The sequence below is a fragment of the Saccostrea echinata genome, unplaced genomic scaffold (genome assembly GCF_033153115.1).
Source record: "Saccostrea echinata isolate AGI-Se365-2 ecotype Australia unplaced genomic scaffold, CSIRO_AGI_Sech_v1 ptg000054l, whole genome shotgun sequence".
NCBI lineage: Eukaryota > Metazoa > Mollusca > Bivalvia > Ostreida > Ostreidae > Saccostrea > Saccostrea echinata.
In genome coordinates, this window is record NW_026889803.1 from 46,319,301 (window position 1) to 46,332,641 (window position 13,341).

The 13,341-nt window shown below is 33.0% G+C and overlaps 1 protein-coding gene across 1 annotated transcript; it reads left to right on the forward strand.

The window, feature by feature from the left end:
* Positions 1-788: 788 nt before the first annotated feature.
* Positions 789-12,822, forward strand: LOC133204945 (prostaglandin E2 omega-hydroxylase CYP4F21-like). The gene is made up of 20 exons (XM_061340687.1): positions 789-939; positions 1,557-1,738; positions 2,757-2,881; positions 3,030-3,095; positions 3,198-3,321; positions 3,408-3,537; positions 4,404-4,533; positions 4,756-5,037; positions 5,147-5,212; positions 5,410-5,507; positions 8,091-8,296; positions 9,345-9,498; positions 9,626-9,807; positions 10,634-10,758; positions 11,022-11,087; positions 11,332-11,455; positions 11,602-11,731; positions 12,077-12,206; positions 12,379-12,660; positions 12,753-12,822. The coding sequence occupies exons 1-20, from the start codon at positions 837-839 to the stop codon at positions 12,820-12,822; spliced, it is 2,775 nt and encodes a 924-aa protein (XP_061196671.1). The 5' UTR covers positions 789-836.
* Positions 12,823-13,341: the final 519 nt, after the last annotated feature.

Consider the following 13,341-nt stretch of genomic DNA (forward strand, 5'->3'; position numbering starts at 1 on the left):
TATCTTCTAGAAGCTACTGTAGTTGTTTTCTTTACGTTCTTGCGAGAATTTTTTACTCATGTTGGGTTGCCACATTCGCCGATTTATACATTAAAAAGCGATTATTATAAAGCGACATGCAGTAAGGCATCTTTTTCGTGTCAGTATCTACTGCGACGCAGAACCTCTGTTTATATTGTTTTTTTTCCAAATGATACGTTCAGCAGTGGGATTTGAATTCGCGACGTATGAAGCTAGTATGGATGAACATAATAAAAACTACTAGCTAAGAGGTTAAATGAAAGTTTGTCAACTTATTCTTATTTATTATCTTCATAAATCGAAATCGAAATCCTACAAGGACCTGCAAAGCTTCGATATTTAAAATTCATGTCACATAAGTTCAAGTCGTCCTTGTGGCGCAGTAGTGTGAGTGTTCGCTTTTAAGTCGTGGAGAAAAGAGTTGATCCTTATGTTGCGGGTTCGAATCCAATGTATGACATGGAGACCGGTCCTGCGGACGAGACCATATAAAGTGAGGCCCCTTGTCGCAGTATATATTGGCACAAAAAGATCCCTTATTACTCAAAGGCCGTAAGTGCCGAGTAAAGGTTTAAATGCATCCTTCCATCGGCAAGTGGTGGCGTCTCAATATAAGTAAAAATTTTTGAGTTGAAGTTAAATAGCAAATAAACACTCAAGACAAAACCATTATACTCAGGTGACTGTCAAGGTCCTTTTGCTCTTTAAAACTTAGATTCGTTGTTATACTTTTAAACCTGTTTTATTTCTTTGATTTCTTTCAGTTTCAAGGAGGAGTTTTAGACCAGTATATATTGGATAAGCTGAGTGAATGGATGGGAAAACATCGCTCCCTATATATCCTGTGGGCGGGACCAACCGTTGTATGGGTGATGTTCCATCACCCTGAGTCTGTGAAAAAGATACTGATCACAGCAGGTATCGAAATGCTCTTCCCAATATCAGAATTCGATCATTGATCATTGATCAATTAACCTTCCAAAATGCAAATGGACGGAAACAGAATTTTAACATTTGAAATCGATCGACGTTTACTAGGTTTTGAATGTTGAAGGTAGAGTAAACACCGTTGAAATTTCGAAGACACCATGGACAAATTTAAACAAATGCTCTGAAATAACTGAAGTTGACAGAAATGTCGAGTCCGACTACAAAATATGTGTCTTTAATGATGCTCGATTAATTTCATCAAAATGATACAGAGTAGTTTTGTTAGATGTCAAAAGATTTTAAGGAAGTAAATTAAATGATAATTGAGTTTAATGGGGGTAATTACAAGCCGAAAATAACAACGATGAGCAAATCTGTTCTGGATGTTTGACGAGAGTTCATAGAGAGGTACCTTGTCCATGATGCATAAACCTCATAATGAATATCTTGGTCTATTATTTTTATTTTGTCTTTTATCGACGTTATAATTTTGGTGCATATATCAGCATCCTACAAAACTTTAAGTTTCAGGCTGAAAAAAAGAAGAGAAAATTAAGGAAAGATCCATTAATTTTAGGATTTTAGAGTAAAAAATATTTTAACAGAGCCCAAGGCAGTTGGATATGGTCAGGTATATAGACATGGTATTCCGTGGCTTGGAGAGGGACTTCTGATTGCAGGGGGTGCCAAATGGAAGCGTTCAAGACGTCTGCTCACCCCTGCCTTTCATTTTGATATCCTGAAACCATATCTCAAGATCTACAAGTCGTGTGCAAATCTCTTAGTGGTATGCAGTTTCATATATTAATTGTTTGATATTTCTAAGTAGATGCAAATGCAATCTTTTTTTTACTTTATAAAGTTACAAGTGTAGTACATGTATATGATTCTTACATAAGCTGCAAGAGTAAAAATGTTTTTGGTCATGCAACCTGCCACGACTTGAAAAGGTTAAGAGATATATAACCTTTAAGATTTTTGATCAGAATAATTAGTTGAAAACATCAGAGTGAGAAGCATTGTAGTGGGTAGTGATACAGTAGAAATTGTGGTGGATATTGATAATACATTGTAGTGAGTAATGATAATGCAGCATTGTTGTGTGTAGTAATAATACATTGTTGTGTGTAGTAATTATACATTACAGTGGGTAGTGATGATACATTATAGTAGGTAATCATAATACATTGTAGTGGGTAGTGATAATACATTGTAGTGAATAGTGATAACATATTGTAGTGGTTAGTGACAATACATTGTAGTGGTTAGTTACAATACATGGTAGTGGTTAGTGACAATACATTGTAGTGGGTAGTGATAACATATTGTAGTGGGTAGTGATAATACATTGTAGTGGATAGTGATAAAGCATTAATATTGTAGTGCGTAGTGATAACATATTGCAGTGGGGAGTGAGAATACATTAGTTGGTAATGATATTACAATGCAATGGGAAGTGAGAGCAAAAAAATCCTGACTGCCGTAGGAACCTAATGCAGTTGTAATTTAGAATATATCATTTTGAAAACTATTCATTGTATGCAATTATTCAAATATTTTTCATAAAATCGATTACATGTTTAACATTTTCTTATGTTTGTTTTAACTATACTACATATATTGCCTCTTGTGTATCTAAACAATCTAATATGTACACGCTTAAATATCAAACTTTATACACGTCGTTGTTTAAACTCTTGTGCTCTAATTCATAATTGCGCCAATCAGTTAAAGAAAAACTATTGCGCTAAATTCTGAGTGTGCTTATTCATGTATGTTTACATTATATACAAATTACCATTCAGAAAAATATAAAGACTCTGTCAAATAAAGGCAAGAGTGTGGAGATTTTCAGCTTGGTCAGTTCTTGTACCTTAGACATCATACTCAGATGTGCATTCTCATACGAGTCAGATTGTCAAAACATCAGGTTTGAAATTAAAACTTGACTTAATCAATTTCATAAAAATTCTAAGTGTTTCATATTTTTATATACATCTCGATATATAATGTTTTCAGTATAACAATCTAGACTAATTCGACAAAACAATTATTTTCTAATTAATGTTTTCCTTAAGTCAAGATAGGAATCCGTACATCCAAGCTGTGTATGATCTGACTTTGGAATGGACACGTAGAAGCAGGTAATGTTGAAAAACAAGCTTACATTGCGGCAAAAGATATATAATCTATCTTTACCATGTATACTTTCTTTAAATATTGGTAATTATATCGTTCATTTGTAGTTCTCCATGGCTTTATACAGATTTTATATATTATCTGACGAAAGGGGGAAAGAAATTTAGAGAAAATTGTGATTTTGTGCACAAAGTAGCGGATAACGTTATAGAAAAACGTCGCCGAGCTCTGGTAAGTGACATTTTTTTCTGATGGAAAAAAGTGTCGTCAAAATTTAAAATGAAATAAAATATTCAAAAATACATTTCGTTCTTCAGAAAAATGAGGAAGTTTCATCAAAGAGATACCTGGATTTTCTAGACATTTTACTGACTGCTAGAGACGAAGATGGTAATTGTATGTCAAAGGAGGATATACGTAGTGAGGTGGATACATTCCTGTTTGAAGGTTTGCTCTCAACGAGTCTATTCCTTGAATAAATTATAATCAGAGAGTGTCAACATCTAAGGGTGATTTTATGCATGCATTATACAAAAGAAAACCTAAAATATTTAATATGTCACGATTTCCTTCAGTTTTACATTGAAATACTTTAAAAGAAAAAAATCTAAAGTTGATGATTTTGTGCGATGTGAAATTTGCAAATGCGTTTTTTTAATGACTGAACCAAGACATAATATATGATACGATATGGGCAAAACAAATACATTTTTTATGGAAAAGATAAGTGACGTTCACGTTAGTACAATTCTCTTTTCTGCTTGAACTTTCAGTAAGGCGTGACATTCTCGGCTGTACATAATTAGCGTCTCTCAAATAGTGACCTAGATTCTCATTGGTTGCCGAATAGGTCATCATTACTAAAATTTACACAGCTTTTCATTCACGGGTGAAATACACATGGGATAAAAATGAGTCAGACGTCAACGAGTGACGCAAGGAACCAATTATATCGTTTCTTACAGTAAAGAGGTGTGGTTTATGTCATATCATCGTTTGTTAACAAAAATCTAAAGTTGCTTATGTTATGAATTTCTTAACCAATTAGAATCTAGGTCACCATTTGAGAGACGCTAATTATGTATCGCCGAGAATATCACGCCTTACTGAAAGTTTAAGCAGAAAAGAGAATTGTACTAACATTTCAATATTTTGAAATAATGAAAAAGGATACTATAAATAGTTTTTTTTAAAATCCCTTTACAATCTATTTTCCGTTTTGGATTTAGTATGCTTAAATTAACATTAAAGCATCATCCTTAAATTTATAAATTAGCAAAAATATTAAATAGAATTTTAATGTACCTATACAGGTCATGACACCACAGCAAGCGCCATCTCTTGGATCCTGTATTCATTAGCTGAGCACCCATATCATCAGAGAAAATGCCAGGAGGAAATTGACAGGGTTGCCAGTGAAACCAAATCTAAAGAATTCGAATGGTATGAATACGAATACAAACAACACCTTCTTTCCTGGCCTAGAGAGAGAGAGAGAGAGAGAGAGAGAATGAGAGAGAGAGAGAGAGAGTCTAGAATACATGTATACAATTGTGTTTTGTGCTTATCATAATCGTTCGTGATGGACGTTCCGTCGAATACGGATATAAGTAATTGATATATCAATTTAAAACAAATTCGATTCTTAACATTTATCGATTTCAGGAAAGATCTAGAGAGACTGGAGTACCTTACACAGTGCATCAAAGAAGGAATGCGGCTACATTCACCTGTTCCTGGGATTCTTAGAAATAACCAGTGTTCAATCACTGTTAATAATCACGTTATCCCAGTTGGAAGTATCATACTCATTAATATTTACAGTTTACACCATAATGCTGAAGTTTGGGGAGAAGACCATATGAAATTTAAACCAGAAAGATTCACGAAAGAAAATATTGAAAAGAGGGACTCGTTTGCATTCTGTCCATTTTCCGCTGGTCCAAGGTAAACTGAATATACCTAGTAATAGCTGTGTTCATTCCTCATTTTGTGTGGTCAAGAATGACAAATTAAAATGATACATGAAAGATTTCAAGTTTTATCAAAATTACAGAAACTGTATAGGACAAAATTTTGCCATGAGCGAGGAAAAGATTATTTTAGCAACTCTTCTTCAAAGGTAACCTTTTTAAACAACTATAAAAGCTGAAAGATAATTTTTCTTTTAATGCTTGCACAAATACAATTATTTGCATTTTGTGTGTTTACTGATTTTTTTTTCATGCAATGTTAATTTATAGTTCGATTTATAATGATGGAAGTTGAAACTAGAAATTGGAAGTAATCTTGTATTAATATTCATATACTGTCTAAAAGGTTTACGTTTACCGTGGATGAAACACACATCGTTGAGAAACAGGTGACAGTGGTAATGCGGGCTAAGAATGGCATTAAGCTGTTTGCTATCCCAAGATGAACTATATATTTACTTTCAAGCTCAAAGCTGGTCAATTGGTCAGATGGAATTTAGAGAATTTCTTGTTTTAAAATGAACCTCATCTTTCAGCAATAAATGTGCAAGAGAAACAAACACCAACCATAATGTCATACATATCTTGAAAACAATAAAAAGTATGATCAGAACTTGTCAAGATAAACTTGTTCTTATTTTTAAGATCTTCACAACAACACAAATAAGGGGTAATTAACAATCAAGCAAATTTATTGAAATGGTAGCGGAAGTTTTTCACAAATACGTGTATCTATACAAATTGTCATTAGTAAAATAGTCAGACAACATGAAATTGATTAATGCATTTTTATGAACACTAAACATTTAATCCATCATAGAGTCTATTCTTTTACCCTCACTTTTCATTGTATCAGTTGTTGGACGTTCTTATAATAGCACTTTTCAAAAGAATAAGTTTTACCGATTCAATTTCTACTCAATTTATTCTCACACTGCATAATAATAAACACAGAGAAAATATAAACGTAATGACAAACAAAATACAGAAAGGAAGTGTGTACAATAAGTTGTCTTAGATATGCCGATGCTATATCTGTATCCTCCTGGAGGGCCCCTTATTCATTCTGCATAATTACTTTGCATTGGCGAGTAGCTGTTAGGGGAAGAAGCCCTTACTCCAAACAGGAAGACTACAGTTATTTCAACTTCCCTTATTTATGAAGTAATATTCCAAAATCACCTGCCTATGGTATTTATGTTTCCCAGCTGATCCGATATGCAAGAGCATGCTTTGAGTAGGATCACTTTTTTAAACCAAGGCAAGCTGCTTACAAATAAGTTGATGTAACATGGATTTCAACAGCCTCGTCTTTTTTTTAAATTGTACTGTCGTCATAACGATCTTGTTTACAAAAAGATCCTTTTGTTGGTCCGTATTTTATCTGACATGTTTCATATCAATTATTAAGTCACTGTTTTTATACAAAATTAGACTACGGATTACCCCGTCTACTTGATCAATACATAGGGCTCACGGCAGGTGTGACCGATCTTCCGGGGATTTCCTTCTCCTAGGCACGTGATCCAGTATCTGGTGTTTCCAAAAGTCTGTGTTTTTGTCCTGATTACGATTCGTATTCTTAACTGGATTAATGAACTTGATCATCACTTTTTACATCCTCCTAGGGACCTGATCTTACCTTAAGTGTTCCCGGGGGGGGGGGGGGGGGTCCGTAATGTTTCCCTGTTCTGAATATTTTTCAAACAGAATTCACAATATCATTCATTGTTTGTATGGTACGTTTCGTAGCTTTTTACTTATGTGAAATAACGTGTGAGTCTCTTAGTTCTGTTTGTTGATCAGAGGAATAAAGAAAACGTGAGGAAGTGCAAATAATTTTATCATCAAATGAATAAAGTAAAGAAAACTCCTGTCCTGCTTTCCCAAACTGAATCAATAAAAAAAAAAAGCGGGAGAATATCTTCAATAGAATACCTTTCTAGGTCAAATGCTGGAGAATATCTTTCTATGTCAAATGCTGACTGACATTTTTCATACTAATTGTTAGGCCATTATTTACTCATTGAATTGTCTACGGATTTTTCCGTTTTTTCCCGATCATGACAAGGAGCACACGGTGGATGTGACAGGGGATGGTCACTCTTCCATGGAACCTAATCCCACCTCTAATGTTTTGTAGGTCCGTGTTTGCTCTGCTCCCGATTTGTATTGTCGAAATGGACTTTGAGCTTTTATACTTTTCGTTATCTCCATATTTCATTCTAAAACTAGTAACGATAATGAAATCATTAAAAAAGTATCAATTTATACTGAAAATGTATACTTTAAAATGCACACTTAATACAATAAAGATGAAAATAAATGTATACAAAATCATTTATTAATTAATAACTATTCCCAAATATGGGTCTGGCATCAGCTCCCATAAATTAAAGTTAAGAATTGACCACTAGTTAAGAGTGCAGTTTTTAATTGAAATGCTTCAAAGAGTGATTGCAGGTATTACATAAGAATTATACAAGACCCCAGATAGGATTTTTATTTCCCACAATGGGTCTCAATTACTTAATCGTTTTATAATAGTTCAATCTCGGTCGAGGAATTTCAGGTTTTAAACAAGAAATTGACGGATATTCCCATTTCAAAACACAATCTAATAATCATGAATCAAATACATGTATGTGTCTAATCCCTTTTATATTTTCAGGGATGCTTTTTCATGTGATAAAACGAAGCAGCAATTTAGCCCACAAGGCCTTGTCATGAAATTAAAATATTTACTATTCATAACTGTATTCCAAACAAATTACCTTTACCCTTGTTCTGAAAATACAGCTTTTATTATTATTATTCTATTAAAATAGAAGATTACAATTAAAAAAGAATTATTAAAACGGAAGTTCAGAAACATCCCAATTTGAAACATAACGGTTGTATTTTCACTGTTTCACCTCAGGTCACCGATGGGATACCTAATTCGTTGACGTCGCATATCACATTGGCTACCACAACGAACTTTTAATCTAGTGGATTACTCACTCTTACGTTTCACTGTATTTTTAGCCTTCAACAGGCAAGGACAAACAAAAATAAGTTGTAAAGAATTTGGATTTTATAACATGTCGGGTTTTCTTCTAACAGCAATTATTGCGTTTGTGATAATTATTATAACCCAACAGTTTACTAAGTTTATGAAGCTGAAATATGCTTTTCGTGGATTCCCTGAGCCCCTCGAAGATAAACATTGGCTGCTCGGTCATCTTCCACTAGTATGTATTATTCTTCCTTAAATCAATAATTACAGTACTTAGATTTAAATATATAGTAAAGTATATATCTTGACTTATATCTTTGTCACTTCTAATTCAAACCTGTAAGTGTAACAATGCATTTCTTCAGAGAGCCTCGTTTTACTTTCTAACCTTTTCACTCTGGTTTCTTAAAATAAATCGTAATACTTTCTGACCTTTAATCAACATTTGACATCTTGATATGGTGGGCAGAATGGACCTTGCAATAATTCAGTGGTCACTTTGCATTAAAACTGTATTATATCCCTTATATATGTATTACTCTTACATTTCTTATCTTTCTTGTCTTTGAAAAATAATCCTAACGTCTTTGTTAAATAATGAAAAAGGTAAAGATAATGAACAGTGATCAAACTCATCAATCCTGTAAAGAACAGGGCAAAACACAAGCCCACTGGAAATCCCTGTGTGGTCAGGTGCCTAGGAGGAGTAATTATTCCTTGTCGAACAGTTGCATCTGCCATGAGTCCTCTGTATTGATCAAGTAAACGGAGTAATCTGAAGTCAAAATGGCCTAACAATTGATGGGAAACATATCAGTCAAAATACAACCCAACGATAGGTTGTATGTGCAAACAAGGCCAACGATCGTAGAATTTGCCAAATGCTGGTTTAAAACAAGATGGTTTAAAACCTTGTAACATCAGCTTATTTGTCAGTAGCCTGACTCGGTTAAAAATAAATTGTACACAGAACATGTTTTTGCGTTTCAAATAACTATTGTTAATAATAATAAAACGTCGTTAATATGAATTGATAGCCCTGGTGGTATATTTGCTCCGAATGTATTCTATAATTTTGATAATTTATATGGTAGTCAGAACATGCTTTGACAAAAAAAAAACTTACTATGGGCAGTTTATTTATTTTTAAGTGCTTTTGTTTTTCGTTTTTCATCAGTAATAAGGTATTGACAAATTGCTATATACAAGTATTGGTTAATTAGTAATGCTAGTAATTTGTCAATTTACTTCACTCTATTTACTTTTTTTCATGTAAATTAAAGTTTACAGCAAAGACATTCAATAAGTCCATAATAGACAGGGTGTTGGAATGGACGGTCAAGTACCCAAGAATGTATGTCAACTGGATTGGTCCTTTCAATGCACGGGTTGTGCTGAATCACCCAGAAACTATCAAGAAGGTCTTAGTAACCGCAGGTAACACTTTACTTTAGAATGATGCTTTAATATAATCTAAAAATGACAGAACATGCATGATTGCAAAGTTTACGTTACTTAACTTATGACAGACTTACAAATAATGTATGTTTTATTTTCCATATAGATCCTAAACCTGTGGGTTATGGTCAGGGATACAGACATGGTATTCCATGGTTAGGGGAGGGTCTACTTATTGCTGGGGGCGCAAAATGGAAACGCTCTAGACGCCTCCTCACTCCTGCCTTCCATTTTGACATTCTGAAGCCTTACGTCAAGATCTACAAGTCATGCGCAGATGTTCTTGTGGTATTTTATTGAACTAGTTTAATGGTAGTTTTAAATATGGATTATCTGTAAATTAGAGAAAAACCCACAATTTTCCACCTCTTCTAATTTTTATGATTAGGTGTCAACATTGAATTATCGCACTCAATATTTTAGGCATATTCACAGATATTTTTACGCATTGAAACATCTCTTTTATATGTTTGTATTTGACTGTCCTTATCAATAAATCTAGATCCATCCCTTGCTGAATAAAGAAGTGGCATAGGTCCGTGTTTGCTCTGCTCCTGATTTGTATTGTTTGAATGGACCTTTGAGCTCGATCGAATATACTGTTCATTATCTCCATATTTCACAATCAACAAGAGAATGTTCCTTTATAGCGTTAAATATTTGAGTGAAGTGAGACTCTGTTACACCTTTAATTTTACTTTAGTAGAAAGATTAATAGTACATGTTTAATGATCATTCTATTTTTATGAATGATTAGTTCAAACATAACTGATAGATTAAATCAATTAATATCACCAAACTGTTCTTTAGGTAAAATGCCCGCCGAAGACATAAATTTCGCACATTAAAAAATATTTGCTTTTTTCATTCAATGATGTTAAATAAATTGGGTTTTGAATTATTAACAAACAGATACAGAAATTGTGGATAAATATATCCTTAAATATATTCCAGCTCCCAGTGTCTAAATAGCTTTTGACTCTGTTATATTTTGCTATATGATATCATGTTTTAAAAAAAAAAATGAAATGCTTGTTCTTTATTAACTTAGTATACCAGTATCACAAATATCAGGCCACCGACAATGTGACATTTATGTTTATTCTTTTGACAGAAAAATATGATGACATTAGCGGAGAAGAAAACAAGCATGGAGATTTTTGGCCTGGTCAGTTCCTGTACATTCGATATCATACTCAGATGTGCTTTCTCCTACGAAACAGATTGTCAAAATTCGAGGTCTGACAAAATACATCATATATCTCATATAAAATATATATCATTTGATAATATCAAAGATATTATTCCTATTGAATTTCTTATAATTTCAATATCAATTGCTTTTGTACTCTTGCGTATTGTACATGCTAACAGATTCATAAATAAAATTCTCTCTCTCTCTCTCTCTCTCTCTCTCAAAACTGACATAACAATCAAATTTTTATGCTACTTTTGCTGAATTTGATTAATAAATCTGCTTTAATGAACAATTTATACAATAGTGGAACTGTACATCCATACATCAAAGCTGTGAATGAAATATCGTCAGTATGGACCCGCAGAAATAGGTAAAACGCCCGTTATATTATTTCTTACAGCGCAATGTTTAGATATGCGGTCGCGAAAGATGCATTAGGGAAATATCAATCTTTCACTCGTGATATTTTTGTCCTATTGAAATGCACAATACGTTCTGGATGGATTGAGAGACGTTCCCAATAACAAATAATTATGGGGATTTGACTCTGCACATACATTATAAATACAGTGAACATATATACTATATATTTGTATGCTTTTTTTTTTTTGCAGGATGCCATGGCTTCATCCTGATTTTATATTTTATCGAACATTGGACGGTAAAAGGTTTAAAGAAAATTGTGATTATGTTCACAAGGTAGCAGAAGATGTTATTGACAAAAGAAGAGAGGATCTGGTTAGTTTTTAAATTATTACTGTGCGGTAAAATTTGAATTTGCTGGGTGGATTAAATGCAAAATTTACATTAAGTATTGTGAATAATCTAATTGTTTAATACATTTGTAAAAAGATGCTTGAGACTAGCTTTTATTTCTTCAACAGAAATCAATGGACCTTTCCTCAAAGAAATATTTGGATTTTCTGGATATACTTCTGACAGCCAAGGATGACGATGGCAACATAATGTCAAGAGAAGACATACGCAGTGAAGTAGACACATTTATGTTTGAAGGTTAGATTGTCTTAAAAATGTTGATACAGTGTATAAAATTTTAATATGGTCAATACCAAAGTCATTTTTGATACCAAAAAATTCAGTGAATGAAATTTCAAATGAATGAGATATTGTTAGATATTGAATGAGATATTAAAGCGAACAACGAATAAAACCAAATCTTCTTGAATTTCTTTAATCATGTTTCATTATACCGTGATTTAAATAACAAAAATAAATTATTTTAAAGATATGCATATATATTATTTTCATATGGAGACTAATGTCCTTCTTTGTTGATATTGATGTTAGGGGACAGCTCGTCATGAAAGTAAGTATATAAAAAGTGTTAGATGATTGCAGGTCATGATACTACAGCTAGTGCCATATCATGGATCCTGTTTTCATTAGCTGAACACCCTGATTGTCAGAAGAAATGCCAGGAAGAAATTGAAAGAGTCGTCAGTGAGACCAAATCAGGAGAACTTGAGTGGTATGTATTGTCTGATCCTGTATTGCTTACAGCAGTTTTTCTTCTCTAACTTATATATTTTATTTTTAAAGTAAGTAGATCGTAAACATTCTTGGTTAATAATATTTGAATTATGTAAGTCACTATGGAATCCTCTCTACATATTTAATTCGTTATGTTTCTATGTTTTAAGGAAAGACCTTAATAGACTGGAATATCTTGCAATGTGTATTAAAGAAGGAATGCGGCTTCATTCGCCAGTACCTGGAATCATTAGAGAAAACCAAGCTCCAATTAAAATTGATAACTTTGAAATTCCTGCAAAAACGTCCATTATAATCAGCATCAACAGCGTGCATCATAATCCTACAGTATGGGGAGACGACCACATGAAATTCAAACCCGAGAGGTTTACCCGCGAAAACATCGAAAAGAGAGACTCGTTTGCGTTTTGTCCATTTTCTGCTGGTCCTAGGTAGGAAATTAATGTGTCTGAAATATTTTTGAAAGCTTTATTGGACATTAATGAATTTTAAATCATAAACAGCACTAATTTTATTGTTACAGAAATTGTATTGGACAGAATTTTGCCATGAGCGAAGAGAAGATTGTTCTTTCAACACTCCTGCAAAAGTAAATATAAAATCCTGTGGTGTCAAATACATGGTTATATATGATAAATGTACATGTAAAATAATATCATATTTTAATTTTTAAAAAACCCTTTGATTTTATTACAGATTTCATTTTTCTGTGGACAAAACACACAATGTCGAAAAGCAAATAGCTGCTGTTATGCGAGCTAAAGAAGGCATAAAGCTGTTTGCACACCCCAGATGAAGAGTTGTACTTGAAGCTATTATTTTATTACATTTTCATGTGATGAATGATAATTGATTGGCTATGAGTCATTATTTGTCAAATAAAAACAATTTTAGCATATTGCTGTGATGTTTCAATGCAGTTCCAATAGGAAGAGAATAATCAATAAATATGGAATAAAAGCCACGTGACTTTTTCGTTTTTCTTATTCAATACTGATTTACTTCAAAATATTTCCTTCTGCAAAACCACGTGTCCATTTATGTCCATAAAGATCTAATGCCAAACTTATACAGTCAGGGTAATATAAAAAAGGAAATTGAGGCAGTCATAT

Bases quoted from the DNA above. Each gene is read 5' to 3' on its own strand.
- LOC133204945 (XM_061340687.1), top strand. From the start codon at position 837: ATGGGAAAACATCGCTCCCTATATATCCTGTGGGCGGGACCAACCGTT. The intron at 2,882-3,029 runs GTTTGAAATTAA...GTTTTCCTTAAG, and splicing joins TCAGATTGTCAAAACATCAG to TCAAGATAGGAATCCGTACA. The intron at 3,538-4,403 runs GTTTGCTCTCAA...GTACCTATACAG, and splicing joins GGATACATTCCTGTTTGAAG to GTCATGACACCACAGCAAGC.